This window comes from Oncorhynchus mykiss, chromosome 30, assembly GCF_013265735.2.
Source record: "Oncorhynchus mykiss isolate Arlee chromosome 30, USDA_OmykA_1.1, whole genome shotgun sequence".
NCBI classification, from domain to species: domain Eukaryota; kingdom Metazoa; phylum Chordata; class Actinopteri; order Salmoniformes; family Salmonidae; genus Oncorhynchus; species Oncorhynchus mykiss.
In genome coordinates, this window is record NC_050570.1 from 28,260,488 (window position 1) to 28,278,419 (window position 17,932).

The 17,932-nt window shown below is 42.7% G+C and overlaps 1 protein-coding gene across 3 annotated transcripts in view; it reads left to right on the forward strand.

Moving 5' to 3' along the window:
- Positions 1 to 342: 342 nt before the first annotated feature.
- Positions 343 to 17,932, forward strand: part of fip1l1a (FIP1 like 1a (S. cerevisiae)) — a 46,709-nt gene continuing 29,119 nt past the window's right edge. The window contains exons 1-10 of one of the 3 annotated variants that reach the window (XM_021599402.2): positions 343 to 725; positions 1,055 to 1,094; positions 2,384 to 2,438; positions 2,643 to 2,749; positions 8,405 to 8,466; positions 8,888 to 8,998; positions 9,130 to 9,257; positions 10,861 to 10,964; positions 12,822 to 12,924; positions 14,715 to 14,853. In XM_021599402.2, the coding sequence (XP_021455077.1) occupies positions 659 to 725; positions 1,055 to 1,094; positions 2,384 to 2,438; positions 2,643 to 2,749; positions 8,405 to 8,466; positions 8,888 to 8,998; positions 9,130 to 9,257; positions 10,861 to 10,964; positions 12,822 to 12,924; positions 14,715 to 14,853 (916 nt within the window). In that variant the 5' untranslated portion in view covers positions 343 to 658. The remainder of the gene's footprint in view (positions 726 to 1,054; positions 1,095 to 2,383; positions 2,439 to 2,642; positions 2,750 to 8,404; positions 8,467 to 8,887; positions 8,999 to 9,129; positions 9,258 to 10,860; positions 10,965 to 12,821; positions 12,925 to 14,714; positions 14,854 to 17,932) is intronic. The other 2 variants (XM_036968592.1, XM_021599403.2) reach the window with 2 other exon arrangements.

Below are 17,932 nucleotides of genomic sequence, written 5' to 3' on the forward strand. Positions count from 1 at the left end.
TACATTATTATATATATATATATATATATATATATATATATATATATATATATATATATATATATATATTTGCTATTTCTTACAAAACTGAAAGCAAACTAATTTGAGTTTCCTCATCATAGCTATATACTATCCACACTACACAAAAATACATACATTTTTTTTTAATAAAAAAAAAATAAACCATACAAAAATAAAGGTATGCTTGTCGTGAGTTCAGAAACAAAGCAAGCTTGTTTGACCCTGGCAAACACTGTACTACTTTATATACTTTCAGAAATTGATACATTGTCTCATCTAGAGACATACTGACCAATGGTAGAGTCCTGTTTCTTCCGACGTACGTTTACGTCGTGTATAGAAAGGTCCCTATAGAAACGTGTGTGGGTAAAGTAAACTGTCACTTTTTTTTTTTTTACCCTTAGGTTTTCTTTTACGCATGCTACCGAATACCGATAAGGTGACACGCCGTCCTATTCCGTTATTATTCTTTTTTAAATCCCCGTTATATGTAACAGTTTGACATTTGAATATCTGTTCTGTAAAAATCTCAAGTTTGGCGAAATAACTGGATTTTCAATTCGTTGCCAGTTATTGTATTTGATAGAATATCTGTCAAGTTGTGATTCACAGTAGAAGTGACTGGGTTTGGGTAGTCATGTCCGCAGAAATGGACAAAGCAACTGATGCAAGCGGGGGCGATGAAGAAGAATGGTTATATGGAGGTATGCTAGTCAAAACAGATTTGATGACACTATCTAGCGCATAAATAGCAACATTTTGTCCACTGTTCTGTGTTTGGCAAACTTGAAAGTACGTGAGCTAAACAGTTATGTTAGCAAGAAAGCTAACCACAACACCAGAAACAACACGTGCACCAGTTTACCACGTTGACATCGCAACAGCTGTTGGGGATGTTTTTTTTTCTCTCTTGCTAAACAGAAGGAATTATTGAGTTCTGGCATTTGCAGTAGGTATTTGGAGACTGTCATTTTGTCTATGTTTTGAAGTGTGTGTATGATGCAAACATGCTGATGTTTCTTTTCTGTGATAGATGAGAGTGAGGAGAAGGCAGAGGAAGAGGCACCTAATAGGTAAGTGACAGGTAAAACACCAACTGTTAAACTGTCTGTTTTACATAGCAGACCTGGCTGTCTGTCCTATTCTGTCCTCAATTTACCACTTGCCTAGATCTCAAATATGTACTGAGCATTCCTGCAAACCAGACTACACTGTCAAATGGTTCCTTTTGTAAAATACGTATGCCCACATAAATTAGGTTTGTATATTCTTGGAGCATAATACAAATGTTGGACACACATGATTTATTTATACCCATCTTACGCACTTTTTTGTGGCACTTACACAAATGACACCTGTTCAGCTTTCTACACAAATATACTAGTCACGTGTCTATGTTATGCTTTTTGAGATTCACAACGTATAGCCACACTACTCACTCTTAGTCAGTTTGTCCTGGTTCTGCAAATCTGTTTTATTACATTGTCCAGCATCATCTCACCTGTTTGCACTAATGATTCTTGTGTTCAAACCATTTTGATCGTGAGTGATAATTTACAACAGTAAGCAGTGAACTGATTTGAAATAAGAGGGGCTAGCAGCAGCTTCATGCCCCATTAGGACCAATTTTGCTTTATTAATGAAGCGTTCAGATTGAATGCACTTTTCACTGCTCAATAATGACTGAGTGATATCATAATCGTTGTCTCTGGGTTGTGTGTGTTTGACGCCACTATGTGCGCAACGCCTGAAATGTGTGGCCTGTCAAGTGGCACATTAAAAACAGTTTGGATGCTCGTTAAATCCGTGGCAAGGCAAGCACTGTTTGTTTGTTTGAACGGGGTAAAGTGGATCTAAGCCATCATTAGATAGGGGTTCTGATGGTCGCTGCATTGGGCTTTGTTAAAGCATATCGCCTCGGTGTAAACGCAGCATGATTCATCAATTAAGCTACAGTTACTTCACCTACAACACTGCCCTCAGAGAGAGAGAGAGAGAGAGAGAGAGAGAGAGAGTGTGTGTGTGTCACGCAACATGCCATGGGGAGCATGTTATCTAAATGATATCACATCTATCAAGCTCTGGTTCACTTAAAGAAATGATGAAGAGAGTTGACCCTTTTCAGAATCAAACATGGTCCAGCAGCTCAATGAGAGACTATTACGTCACGTTAGGGATTCTTCAGGCAATAGGCTGTCATTTTACATGTATCCCTTTACAAGGAAATGTATTTAGTCTGCAGACAAGTGATATCCCTGTTTGAAAATATCTTAACTTTCCCCTTATTGTCTATTCTTCAAATGTTACAAAAGTCTCAGTTTAAGTAGACGCTGTGGTCCTAGTGATGTTGTTTTTTTCACAGTGCAAAGGCCCAGCCGACTGCTGAAGAGGTCCATGAGAATGGAGTAGTGAAGCAGGTACCTACTGTTTAGGGTTATGGAGGAGTCAACCTGGGATAAACAACACCCTTCTGAACCTGACTCACCTGTTGGAATGGCAATCCATCATGGAATTCCCTCAGAACCAAACTTTCTACTTGGAATATTCCTCTAACTGTGTGTGTGATTCATATAAACATGCTTTTATGAATGTATATTGTCTTTGTGTTTCTGTAATGTCAGGATACAGGCCAGGAAGATGAAGAAAGTGACAGTGACAGTGAGGATGATGATGACGTGTGTGTAACCATTGGCGATATAAAGACCGGAGGCTCATCTCAGCCTTTCAAGTGAGTATCTAGACAATAGCAAGGTGTTCATCTATTAGATGTAAGGTCCCCTTTTTTGACCTGCTTGGTTCTTGTACCGGTTCCCACCAACATTTTCGCTTATAAATCGATCTGTGGATACCGTAGTTCGAAATGGCTTGCTTTGCCCGATAGCCCTGGTTCCCTCGGACACAATAGTATTTCTGAGCCTGTAGGATGTGAAATCTGAAACCACTTGAAGCTGGGATGTCCCTCCTACCGTTTAATTCGCTCTTCCAACTGTCCAACTGTCCATCAACAAAGCACATGCCTTCAATCATTACATCATAGCGCAGCAGGAGAGAGGGGTTTCATCACTGTAGCACATTCAGAGATTGATTTATAGCCATTAAAAAGCACTTTCTGTTTGTCATAGATGGACAAGATTAATATGAGATGAAAGGCGAGTTCATAACGAGTTCAGGAAGCCAAGCTAGATCTCCGTGAGACGTTCACAGCAACGTGGGCAGACGTTTTGATCAAGAGAGACCTTCAGAAAATATGCAAATGTTCTCTAACACTAAACATACATATATGTATTTTACAGTTCTAAGGAAGGTGTAATTGTATAATTTGATTATGCTATATTTAGAAAGCATATACAGTTGAAGTCGGAAGTTTTACATACACTTGGGTTGGAGTCATTAAAAATAATTTTTCAACCACTCCACAAATTTCTTGTGAACAAACTATAGTTTTGGCAAGTCTGTTAGGACATCAAATCAAATTTATTTATATAGCCCTTCGTACATCAGCTGATATCTCAAAGTGCTGTACAGAAACCCAGCCTAAAACCCTAAACAGCAAGCAATGCAGGTGTAGAAGCACGGTGGCTAGGAAAAACTCCCTAGAAAGGCCAAAACCTAGGAAGAAACCTAGAGAGGAACCAGGCTATGTGGGGTGGCCAGTCCTCTTCTGGCTGTGCCGGGTGGAGATTATAACAGAACATGTTCAAATGTTCATAAATGACCAGCATGGTCGAATAATAATAAGGCAGAACAGTTGAAACTGGAGCAGCAGCACGGTCAGGGGGACTGGGGACAGCAAGGAGTCATCATGTCAGGTAGTCCTGTGGCATGGTCCTAGGGCTCAGGTCCTCCGAGAGAGAGAAAGAAAGAGAGAAGGAGAGAATTAGAGAACGCACACTTAGATTCACACAGGACACCGAATAGGACAGAAGAAGTACTCCAGATATAACAAACTGACCCTAGCCCCCCGACACATAAACTACTGCAGCATAAATACTGGAGGTTGAGACAGGAGGGTCAGGAGACACTGTGGCCCCATCCGAGGACACCCCCGGACAGGGCCAAACAGGAAGGATATAACCCCACCCACTTTGCCAAAGCACAGCCCCCACACCACTAGAGGGATATCTTCAACCACCAACTTACCATCCTGAGACAAGGCTGAGTATAGCCCACAAAGACCTCCGCCACGGCACAACCCAAGGGGGGGGGGGGGGGGCGCGCCAACCCAGACAGGATGACCACATCAGTGAATCAACCTACTCAGGTGACGCACCCCCTCCAGGGACGGCATGAGAGAGCCCCAGTAAGCCAGTGACTCAGCCCCTGTGATAGGGTTAGAGGCAGAGAATCCCAGTGGAAAGAGGGGACCCGGCCAGGCAGAGACAGCAAGGGTGGTTCGTTGCTCCAGAGCCTTTCCGTTCACCTTCCCAATCCTGGGCCAGACTACACTCAATCATATGACCCACTGAAGAGATGAGTCTTCAGTAAAGACTTAAAGGTTGAGACCGAGTTTGCGTCTCTGACATGGGTAGGCAGACCGTTCCATAAAAATGGAGCTCTATAGGAGAAAGCCCTGCCTCCAGCTGTTTGCTTAGAAATTCTAGGGACAATTAGGAGGCCTGCGTCTTGTGACCGTAGCGTACGTGTAGGTATGTACGGCAGGACCAAATCAGAGAGATAGGTAGGAGCAAGCCCATGTAATGCTTTGTAGGTTAGCAGTAAAACCTTGAAATCAGCCCTTGCTTTGACAGGAAGCCAGTGTAGAGAGGCTAGCACTGGAGTAATATGATCACATTTTTTGGTTCTAGTCAGGATTCTAGCAGCCGTATTTAGCACTAACTGAAGTTTATTTGGTGCTTTTATCCGGGTAGCCGGAAAGTAGAGCATTGCAGTAGTCTAACCTAGAAGTGACAAAAGCATGGATTAATTTTTCTGCATCATTTTTGGACAGAAAGTTTCTGATTTTTGCAATGTTACGTAGATGGAAAAAATCTGTCCTTGAAATGGTCTTGATATGTTCTTCAAAAGAGAGATCAGGGTCCAGAGTAACGCCGAGGTCCTTCACAGTTTTATTTGAGACGACTGTACAACCATTAAGATTAATTGTCAGATTCAACAGAAGATCTCTTTGTTTCTTGGGACCTAGAACAAGCATCTCTGTTTTGTCCGAGTTTAAAAGTAGAAAGTTTGCAGCCATCCACTTCCTTATGTCTGAAACACATGCTTCTAGCAAGGGCATTTTTGGGGCTTCACCATGTTTCATTGAAATGTACAGCTGTGTGTCATCCGCATAGCAGTGAAAGTTCACATTATGTTTTCGAATAACATCCCCAAGAGGTAAAATATATAGTGAAAACAATAGTGGTCCTAAAACGGAACCTTGAGGAACACCGAAATTTACAGTTGATTTGGCAGAGGACAAACCATTCACAGAGACAAACTGATATCTTTCCGACAGATAAGATCTAAACCAGGCCAGAACTTGTCCGTGTAGACCAATTTGGGTTTCCAATCTCTCCAAAAGAATGTGGTGATCGATGGTATCAAAAGCAGCACTAAGGTCTAGGAGCACGAGGACAGATGCAGAGCCTCGGTCCGATGCCATTAAAATGTAATTTACCACCTTCACAAGTGCCGTCTCATGCTATGATGGGGTCTAAAACCAGACTGAAGCATTTCGTATACATTGTTTGTCTTCAGGAAGGCACTGAGTTGCTGCGCAACAGCCTTTTCTAAAAATTTTGAGAGGAATGGAAGATTCGATATAGACCGATAGTTTTTTATATTTTCTGGGTCAAGGTTTGGCTTTTTCAAGAGAGGCTTTATTACTGCCACTTTTAGTGAGTTTGGTACACATCCGGTGGATAGAGAGCCGTTTATTATGTTCAACATAGGAGGGCCAAGCACAGGAAGCAGCTCTTTCAGTAGTTTAGTTGGAATAGGGTCCAGTATGCAGCTTGAAGGTTTAGAGGCCATGATTATTTTCATCATTGTGTCAAGAGATATAGTACTAAAACACTTGACACTCTCTTGATCCTAGGTCCTGGCAGAGTTGTGCAGACTCAGGACAACTGAGCTTTGAAGGACATCTACTTTGTGAATGACACAAGTCATTTTTCCAATAATTGTTTACAGACACAGTGATTTATAAGTGAAATAATCTATCACAATTCCAGTGGGTCAGAAGTTTACATACACTAAGTTGACTGTGCCTTTTAAACCGCTTGGCAAATTCCAGAAAATGATGTCATGGCTTTAGAAGCTTCTGATAGGCTAATTGACATAATTTGAGTCAATTGGAGGTGTACCTGTGGATGTATTTCATGGCATACTTTCAAACTCAGTGCCTCTTTGCTTGACATCATGGGGAAATCAAAAGAAATCAGCCAAGACCTCAGGGGAAAAAAGTGTAGACCTCCACAAGTCTGATTCATCCTTGGGAGCAATTTCCAAATGTCTGAAGGTAACACGTTCATCTGTACAAACAATAGTACGCAAGTATAAACACCATGGGACCACACAGCCATCACACCGCTCAGAAAGGAGACGCGTTCTGTCTCCTAGAGATGAACGTACTTTGGTGTGAAAAGTGCAAATCAATCCCAAAACAACAGCAGTGGAAACGGGTACAAAAGTATCTATATCCACAATAAAAAGAGTCCTATTTCGACATAACCTGAAAGACCGCTCAGCAAGGAAGAAGCCACTGCTCCAAAACTGCCATTAAAAAGACAGACTACAGTTTGCAACTGCACATGGGGACAAAGATTATACCTTTTGGAGAAATGTCCTCTGGTCTGATGAAACAAAAATATAACTGTTTAGTCATAATGACGATCATTTTGTTTCGAGGAAAAGGGGAGGCTTGCAAGCCGAAGAACACCATCCCAACCGTGAAGCACGGGGGTGGCAGCATCACGTTGTGGGTGTGCTTTGCTGCAGGAGGGACTGGTGCACTTCACAAAATAGATGGCATCATGAGCAGGAAAATTATCAGTATATATTGAAGCAACATCTCAAGACATCAGTCAGAAAGTTAAAGCTTGGTCGCAAATGGATCTTCCAAATGGACAATAACCCCAAGCATACTTCCAAAGTTATGGTGAAATGGCTTAAGGACAACAAAGTCAAGGTATTGGACTGGACATCACAGAGCCCTGACCTCAATCCTTCTTGAAAATTTGTGGGCAGAAGTGAAATAGCGTGTGTGAGCAAGGAGCCCTACAAACCTGACTCAGTTACACCAGCTCTGTCTGGAGGAATGGGCCAAAATTCACCCAACTGCTTGTGGAAACATCTGACCCAATTTAAGTAATTTAAAGGCAATGCTACCAAATACTAATTGAGAGTATGTCAACTTCTGAGCCACTGGGAATGTGATGAAAGAAATCAACTGAAATACATTATTCTCTCTACTATTATTGTGACATTTCACATTCTTGAAATAAAGTGGTGATCCTAACTGACCTAAGACGGGGCATTTTTACTAGGATTAAATGTCAGGAATTGTGAAAAAATGAGTTTTTAAATGTATTTGGCTAAGGTGTGTATAAACTTCTGACTTCAACTTTAAGTCATTTCAAGCCTTATTCGTACAGTTTTGTTGAATAGGAAATACATAATGTAAAGTATTTTATATTTTCATCATATTTGTACTGTACTCCAGCTTGTGTCCTCAGTAGTGATTACACCTCAACAATTTAACTATTTTTACCAGAAAGGTTTTAACCTTGCAGCATTACTAGTTATTGTTTATGGCCCTCTCATGATAAATCATTACTTTTGGGGATTACGTAGATTACATTTCTGATTACTTTAGTTACATTTAACTGGTTTTAAATACAACAGTATGTTACTGTCCTGCAATCTGGATTAGTTTTGATGCTCCAACTTGAGTTGAAAGGAGCATAATATATTAGACCCTGTACATTTTAGGTGGAAAAACTTTTTGTGGAAAGCTTTTTTTCACCTGGCTGTCAGCGCAACTAACATCTATTGCTATTGCCTCTCCTTTGTCACATCATTTTATGAGTCCTGATTATGATTCTATGTTACAGTATGCATCTTTGGCAGCATTTTATCTCACCACCCATGTCACTTTCAGGGGTCTTCAAAGCAGTCTCCCGCATGAGTCATGGGCAGTGTTTACACAGGCAGCCCAATTCAGATTGTTTTTTCTTTCAATAATAGTCTTTTTTTTACCAATCAGTTCAGCTCTGAAAAAGAGATGTGAAAAAATCTGATGTGATTGGTCAAAAGAACAATTAGTGGAACCAATGAGTTGGGCTGTCTGTGTAAGCGCAGCATGTCTCTGTGTGTGTCCCCTTCTTGTGGTGGTGATTTGTGATTTTTTTTTGTGTGTTATTTTTCTCCTTTCATTGTGTAGTGCTTTTGGATCCACACCAGTTAATCTCAACATTAAGGCTGCAGGGAGAACACATGCGTCAGGTAAACACCCCTCATTCCTGACTTCTGACCTTAGAAGTGAGTGTACACAACTTTAGGATCATCAGCTCTTTCCATAACATAGACTGACCAGGTGAATGCTATGATCCCTTATTGATGTCACTTGTTAAATCCATTTCAATCAGTGTAGATGAAGGGGAGGAGACAGGTTAAAGAAGGATTTTTAAGCCTTGAGACAATTGAGACATGGATTGTGTATGTGTGCCTTTCAGAGGGTGAATGGGCAAGACAAAATGTTTTAAGTCCATTTGAACGGGTTATGGTAGCAGGTGCCAGGCGCACCGGTTTGAGTGTGAATTATGGTCACTGCATGCGTAGGAACTCATCCACACCCACATTCATGGTAGTGGTAAGAGTGTGAAGTGAATGTATCATTGACTGTGTCCTGTCGTTTCCGGTGCAGTTGGCCCCAAAGCCAAAGGAGTGGACCTGGATGCACTGGGCAGTGTTAACGGAATCCCTGTGTTGGAGGTCGACATTGAGTCTTTTGAAGAAAAGCCGTGGAGAAAGCCTGGTAAGGGGGGTGTGTGTTGGTTGGTGTGAGGTTATGTCTTTGTGCGTGTTCTGTGCAGGTGTGAGCTCAGGTCTGGCTGATGACTGGTCTGTGACGCGGTCTGTTCAGCTTTCAGTTATGTTTGTGTTTAGGTTCGGACCTCTCGGACTACTTTAACTATGGCTTTAACGAGGACACCTGGAAGACCTACTGTGAGAAACAGAGGAGACTACGCATGGGGTATGAGGGCATGAGCCATGCTTCAGCCACTAAAATCATGGTAAGACATTACTTTTGAACATACAGTGCCTTCAGAAAGTATTCACACCCCTTGGCTTTTTCCACATTTTTTTGTGTTACAGCTGGAATTTAAAATGGACACACAATCTACACACGATACCCCATAATACCAAAGTGGAATTATGTTTTTAGAAATGTTTACAAATAAATTTAAAATTAAAAGCTGAAATGTCTTGAGTCAATAAGTATTCAACCCTTTTTTGTAATGGCAAGCCTAAAATAAGTTCAGGAGTAAAAATGTGCTAAGTCATATAATAAGTTGCATGGACTCATGTTGTGTTCAATAATAGTCTCCTACATGATTTTTAAATGACTACCCCATCTCTGTACCCCACACATACAATTATCTGTAAGATCCCTCAGTCGGGCAGTGAATTTCAAGTACAGGTTCAACCACAAAGACCAGGGAGGTTTTCCAATGCTGTGCAAAGAAGGGCACCTATTGGTAGATGGGTCAAATCAGATAAAAAAGCTGACATTGATTTTCCCTTTGAGCATGGTGCCGTTATTAATTACACTGGATGGTGTATCAATACACTCAGTTGCCGGAGAGGAAGGAAACTGCTCAGGGATTTCACAATGAGGCCAATGGTGAATTTAAAACAGTTACGAGTTTAATGACTTTGATAGGAGTCTGAGGATGGATCAACAACATTGTAGTTACTCCACAATACTAGCATAAATGACTGAGTGAAAAGAAGGAAGCCTGAAAAGAATAAGAGAAATTCCAAAGCAAATACTGCAAAACATTTGGTCAATAAATGTTACTTTTTGTCCTGAATACAGAGCATTATGTTTGGGGTAAATCTGACACAATACGTCACTGAGTATCACTCTTCATATTTTCAAGCATGGTGGTGGCTGCATCATGTCATGGGTATGCTTGTCATCGACAAGGACTAGGGAGATTTTTTGGGATTAAAAAATATATGGAATAGACTAAGCATAGGAAAAACCTTAGAGGAAAACAGTCTGCTTGGTTCAGTCTGCTTTCCAGCAGACACTGGGAGACAAATTCACCTTTCAGCAGGACAATTACCTTAAACACAAGGTCAAATACACACTGGAATTTCTTACCTAGATGACATTGAATGTTCTGAAGTGGCCTAGTTTTGACTTAAATCGGCTTGGAAATCTATGGCAAGACTTGAAAAGGGCCATGTCTAGCAATGATCAACAACCAACTTTACATAGTTTAAATTTTTTTTTTAATAATGTGCAAATATTATAAAATTGAGGTGTGCTATGTTCTTAGACTTACCCAGAAAGACTCACAGCTGTAATCGCTGTCGATGGTGATTTTAACACGTATTGACTCGGGGTTGAATATTTATCTAATCCAGATATATTAGTGGTTTATTTTCTATGAATAAAATAAATTATACAATTCAGTCCATTTAATCCCACTTTGTAACACAGCAACATGTGGAAAAAGCCAAGGGGTGTGAACACTTTCTGAAGGCACTGTATATATAATATTACAGATTATCACAGTATAAGTGCAAGAATTGTTCCCATTTTAAGAAACATTCTCAGGCTTTGACATTGTTGAGGCTGTGTGAGTGAGTTGCTCTTCCTCTTAGGTCCACCAGGGACGTTCAGCCCATGGTGATAGGGATGGGGCCCTTTCCTGCTTTAGGTCTGACTATTCCTCCCCCAGCAACCACTACAATTCAGGCTCCTCCAGGTAGGTACCCCGGTCGATCACTGCCACACTTCACTGGTCAGCGTCACCTGGACCCCATCAAGGTGGTCAATTTGTTTATATATATATTTTTATTTCACCTTGATTTAACCAGGTAGGCCAGTTGAGAACAAGTTCTCATTTACAACTGCGACCTGGCAGTCAATGAGTCAAGTTTGTATTGGTCAGTGGTACCTGTGTCTGAGGTAATGTTCTTACCAAACACAATGTTACATCCTGAAATGTTACAAGTCATGGAAGGTATGCTAAGTCACTTAACTATTAAGTGGTTTGAAATAAAGGTAGAGGTGCTGCGAGCGTTGCTTAGTTAAAGTGCTCTGTTCCCTCTCTAATGAAATCCTGATGTGCACCACCTCCCGTCACGTTCCTGTTAACGGCCACCTGTGAAGCGTTGTTTAGCTTTGGGGCAGGCTGAGCCCTGCGGGGGAGGGCTTCTTTTACCGTGTGAAGACAGAGGCCATGGAATTTGACTGCTCAATTACAGCGGCCAATCATTTACGGGCTTGGGCCCGTAGTAGCAGGCATTAGCAGACTGTTAGTAAATACTCCTCCTCTCAGCCCCATGGGCTCATTCTGGTTCCACTTAGGGACCAGGTGCTCTACGCCTCAAGGAGGAGTGATGGACTATTACAAACACACACCCGCCCCTCCTCTCCCTCCCTCTCTCACTCTAGCTGTCTCTCTCTCTTTCACACGCTCTTTCACTCTAGCTGTCCTCTCTTTCACACACGCTCGCTCACTCTAGCTCTGGCTCTTTCCCTCTCCCCTCAGCTACCCTCTCGCTCACTTGCTTCCTCCAATCCTGTCTATTGTGAGTTTTAGCATGGCTCATGTCAGGTTGGTCCAGACTACAGACAGGGGGACAAGGGTGACTAAGATGGGCCCCTTAATTAAAGGTCTGTCTCTATATAAGACCCCCTCCTCCTCCTCGCTCCCTCAGCAAGTTTCCCCCAGTGGAGGTCATATGATTCTGGGCATTATTCAGCCAGGGGGAAAGCAGGAAGTCAGAGTATGACAAATGCACACGGCATTGTGCAAAGGATAAAGTGTTAAACGAGGTCCCACACTACACTACAGACCATCTCTCTCACTCTATTGAGCTGTGAGAACGCTGGCAGCTCCAGAAGGGCGAAAGTGGAAACTTGATGCTTGGTTGAAGGAGCACGTATTGTATTCTTTCCACGTTCTCTAGATGACTGTGTCCAGACTAAGGGAGGCTGTTGGTGGAATGGGGTTATTGTAGACCTTTCTTGTTACATAAAAGTGTCATTTTAAGTTGCGATGTGTGTGTCAGCTTCCGGGGCTAAGCTGCTTTGTTTTCTATTTATCTGATATTCTGGTGTTTTTAGAGGCCAGAGAGAGGGCCAGAGAGAGGGCCAGAGAGAGGGGGCATTAGTGAGCCTGTAGCTCTTAGCATCACATCGGGCTGCTGCTTGATGCAGTTTTTATGCTTTCCTCTTGTAATGTTTACTTTAGATTAAGTCCTAGTGACAGAAAGGGGTTAGTGTCCCATCTGTGTTTGGGGACGGGGGTTGTTTTGGGGAAGTGTTGTTAGCAGAGTGCAGTGAGAGGATGACCCAGATAAGGAAGGTCATGAATTAATGGACCTGGAGGATGGTGATGGGGTCACAGGCATTATATAAGTCTTCTACATCTGTAGTTTATGAAATTTGAAGGCAAAAGGCCATACCCAGGTCACATCCTGTAATGTATCTGCATTTTATAACTTGACAAAAACAAGAGATGCCTAAATATGCTTACTTGTTATACATGCTCCATGCACAGATACCAGTTGTATTATGTATTCTGTATGTTTACTCTGTGTTCTGCGCTGGTCAGTAGAAAGCCGAGCGGCACCATTGATGTTATTGGGGGACAAACTGGTACCATCAGCCGGGTAGAGGGACGAAGACGTCACAATATAGAAGGAAATAACATCCAGGTAATGTGTGTCTGTTTTAATGTGATATTCTAAAATACACCCTGGGTGTTTCTCAATATTCATACTACCGTGCGCCGCACTCTCATGCTCAAGTCCATTCTCCGAGGGCGTTCTCTTGAGTACATTCTTGTGAGGACAAGTGTGGAGAACACATAAAATATTGATTTGAGACACACTCTCACTTCCCCCTACTGTATTACCTCACCCTGCACCTCCCCATTCATTGAACCTTCTTCCAGCCAGGACAATGGCAATAGAGACCAAACAAGTTTATACACTAAGCAAATGTTTTACTTCATACTTATGAGCTAGCTGTATGGGAATCGTAATAATCTAGCTAGCCAGCTAGTTTAACAGGTAAAAACGACGGAAAAACAAGTGTTATGCTAGGTATATGGCTAGCTGTCTATTTGTGGGTAGATGGCTACTAATTCTAAGTTGTTAGCCATATTACATTTCTATGTGCTTTGACAGTGGGTATTGTAGGCAGGTAAACTGGCCACAAATGGACACGGTATGTATTTATTAAAGTACCAAGATAAAATATTGTAGTCAGACAACATATTAGTTGAATGGGCAACATCTCGTGTCAGATCAAATAATGGCTGACATTGTTTTCAAGAAATGTTGCTTTGTTTTTTTTTACACGGTTGGGTCATATTCCTGTGCATACTCGCTGAAGCTTGCATCGATGCATGCTTCAAAACACACCATATCACCAAAAGTATGTGGACACCCCTTCAAATTAGTGGATTCAGCTATTTCAGCCACACCCGTTGCTGACAGGTGTATAAAATCGATTACACAGCCATGCAATATCCAGAGACAAATGTTGGCAGTAGATTGACCTTACTGAAGAACTCTGACTTTCAATGTGGCACCGTCATAGGAAGCCACCTTCCCAACAACTCAGTTTGTCAAATTTCTTCACTCCTTGATCTGCCCCGGTTAAAAAGTAAGTGCTGTTATTGTGAAGTGGAAACATCAACAAGCTCACAGAACAGGACTGCCGAGTGCTTAAGTGCGTAGCATGTAAAAAATCGTCTGTCCTCGGTTGCAACACTCACTACCGAGATCCACTACTGAGTTCCAGTGAAGGGAAATCTTAACGCTACAGCATACAATGACATTCTAGACGATTCTGTGCTTCCAACTTTGTGGCAACAGTTTGGGGAAGGCCCTTTTCTTGTTTCAGCAAGACAATGCCCCGTGCACAAAGCGAGGACCATACAGAAATAGTTTGTTGAGATCAGTGTGGAAGAACTTGACTGATCTGCACAGAACCCTGACCTCAATCCCATCGAACACCTTTGGGATGAATTGGAACCGTGAGCCAGGCATAATCGCCTAACATCAGTGCCCGGTCTCACTAATGCTCTTGTGGCTGAATGGAAGCAAGTCCCCGGGGAAATGTTCCAACATCTAGTGGAAAGCCTTCCCAGAAGAGTGGAGGCTGTTATTGGAGCAAAGGGGGGACCAACTCCATATTAATGCCCAAGATTTTGTTGTAATGAGATGTTCGACAAGCAGTTGTCCACATACTTTTGATCATGTAGTGTATGTACTAACAGAATTATCATCCGAGAAGTGCCCCCCGCCCGTGCTCTGTTTCACATACTTTGATTTAGACTCATGCTCCGACCCTCCTGTACTGCAATTTGCATGTTCACGGTAGTATACATAGTGAGAAACACCCCCTATCTTTCCTCCTTGCATTGAGCTAGTAAATGTACCTACCTAGTCTGAGCTTTGTTTTTGTATGTACGTGTGTGTGGGTGCATGCATTGCAGGTGCTTTCTGAGCCCCCCTCTGATGCTGAGCCTACTCCCACTAAGATGCCCCCCTTTTTTCCTCCCAACATCCCCCCGCCTCCTTTCCCGCCTCCACCCCACAATGTCAGCTCCGCCCCTCCACTCATTCCTCCACCACGTAAGTGACCTCAGCCCCACAAACGCACACTAGCACACAAACACTGCTCCCTTTCTGGGTGTCCTCTGATCAGCAGCACAGTTATGGAATGTAGAGGATAAGGTTAAGGATTGCATAAAGACACTGCTTGGAGGTCAGACAGACTGGTGAGGGTCACTCTCGTGACGCCACGGCGTGTTGGCTCCCTGGGGTCATGGGAAGATGACGTTCAACTAGGACATTTCCCACTGTGATTAATTAGTGTTAGTGGCCACAATTTCTCTCTTTTTCGATCTGTTTTTCTCTCTCTCATTCTCTCACTTGCTATTTTTCTATCTCTTTCTCTCATTTGCTCTTTCTTTCTCTCCCTCTGGCTCTCTCATTCTCGCTTTCTCTTTTTCTATCTTTATTTCTCTCTCTGGCTCTCTCTTTCTGTCTTTCTCTCTCTCTCGTCCCACTGTGATTAATTAGTGTGAGTGGCCACAATTTTTCTCTATTTTTCTCACTCGCTCTGTCTGTGTATGTGTTGATGCATCATTAGTACAGCTGAGGAGCTTGGGTGAACAGATTACAGTATAACCCAGAGTTGCAGGTGTAAATCCCATGCTGAGAACCCTTGAAGGAAAGGCTTGTTTTAACCCGCCATGCATCATGGAGCATCCAGCTGTATAAATGACTGATACGTTCACCATGCCAATCCTGGAGGAATTGTGTTTGAAGCTGCACCATAAGTGATAATAAATAACACTGCATGTTGAAGGACAGGGTTGAGAGTTGGAGGTGGGTTAACATAACATAAATGTTTGTGTGCGCATGTGTCTGCTCTCTCTGGGTGAGTGTCTTTTCCCCCAGGTGTGTGTAATTCTGTCCAGGTGGGTGTCTGTCAGTTTGCCTGACTTCCTCCTCATCTCCTGATGAATATGAGGCAGAAGGCAGGAAGAACCCTCTGGCCTGAGCTCACAGCTGATCGCAGGCTGCCACCGCTTCATCTTCAAAGATTTCCAAATAGCAGGCCCCCTACTCACCCCAGACACACCCCCAGCACACCCTACATTCAATGAGCTCCATACCGCCTGTTGTTCAATGCGTGCCAAAACTCCCAATACAACGAAAATAGCAAAAATCCTGGTGACCCTGGCTTTGAAGTGTTTTTTTTAAAGATCTGTGCCACTCCTCCTCCATTAAGTTACAGGCCCTGCCTCCTTTTGTGATGCAAATGTCCAACGTGATAAAAATAGCTCCTGGAAAAAAGAAAAAGTGCAGAGCCAGCAGATTGTGGCACAAGAAATGTGCTGAACAGACCAACCATGGAAAGAGGGAGAGAGAGGGGGCTTTGTTACTCTTGGTGCAGTAGGGTCACATTAGCGGTCTAGTATTATTGCATGATGGGGACACATTTTAGTGCAGGGTTGTGTTGTCGTTGCAGGCCAGTTTGTGTAGTGAAGCACTAAGGGATGTTGTCTGGAGCTCTAGTGTAGTACTACTTGGACTGATCAGTGTAATTTGGCAGATACAGTGTGGGTAGTTTGACACCTGTACTGACACTATCCCTGTAAAAGCAACGTTATCTGTGTCTGTAGAGCAGGTTTGTGGGTCTGTTATAGTCTCAGCAAACAACAAACGTTCCTTACGTCATTACCTAACGTTTCCATAGGAATGTTCCGGTGATGTGCAAGGACTGTTTCCAAGAGACCGTTCGTTCCATTTAATGTTAACCACGTTCTGGGTAAATTCAGTTTATCATGTTCTCAGAAATATTCATGTTTTAGACACATTTCATGGGATGTTGCAAGAACGTTAATGTGTCAGTTTTTTTTACGGGTTAGGACAATATTTAATCAACATGACACCAAACGCACACAGAACATGTTTTCAGAATATAAGATATTAATGTTCTAGACACTTTTCATGGGAATGTTACAAAAACATTTCGGTGTCCAATTACATTTAAAACAGGATGTTCCGTCATTGTCTAGATACCCAGCTTGTTCCGAGGACGTTCCTAAAGAAGCCTGATGGTTTCAAAGAAAATGTCCCCCCCCCCCCCCCCCCCCCCCCCCCCATCATTTTTGGGGGATTCTTTACACACCACACCTTGTTACTGTTGCCGAGCCCATCAAGACTCTGGTTGGATCTATTTACATCTCTTTGTCTGTTGGCAAGGTAATGGATATCCACACACAACCAAACAGTGTTTTTAACATAAAATAGGCCTTTTCACAATGCGTTGTTCTTAGCCCCGGTCTACACTGGCCTTGGGTTAACTTATCATCAAATTGTATTTGTCACATGCGCCGAATATATCAGGTGTAGACCTTACAGTGAAATGCTTACTTATAAGCCCTCACCAACAATGCAGTTTTAAGAAAATACTCCCCCCAAAAGTAAGAGATAAGAGTAACAAATAATTAAAGAGCAGCAGTAAAACAACAATAGCGGGGCTATATACAGGGAATCCGGTGTCAAGGAAATTGAGGTGATATGTACATGTAGGTAGAGTTATTAAAGTGACAATGCATAGATAATAACAGAGTAGCAGCACTATAGAAGAGGGTGGGTGGGGGGCAATGCAAATAGTCTCGGTAGCCATTTCGTTAACTGTTCAGGAGTCCTATGGCTAGGGGGTAGAAGCTTTTTAGAAGCGTCTTGGACCTAGACTTGGCACTCCGGTACCGCTTGCCGTGTGGTAGCAGAGAGAACGGTCTATGACTAGGGTGGCTGGAGTCTTTGACAACTTTTAAGGCCTTCCTCTGACACCGCCTGGTATAGAGGTTCTGGATGGCAGGAAGCTTGGCCCCAGTGATGTATGGGCCGTACGCCCTACCCTCTGTAGTGCCTTGCGGTCGGAGGCTGAGCAGTTGCCATAACAGGCAGTAATGCAACCTGTCAGGATGCTCTTGATGGTGCAGCTGTAAAACATTTTAAGGATCTGAGGACAGTTGCCCATGCCAAATCTTTTCAGTCTCCTGATGGGGATGACAGTTTGTTGGTGTTGTGGATGTTCTTGACGCTCTCAACCTGCTCCACTACACCCCCGTCGAAGAGAATGGGGCGTGCTCTTTTCCTGTAGTCCACAATCTTCTCCTTTGTCTTGATCACG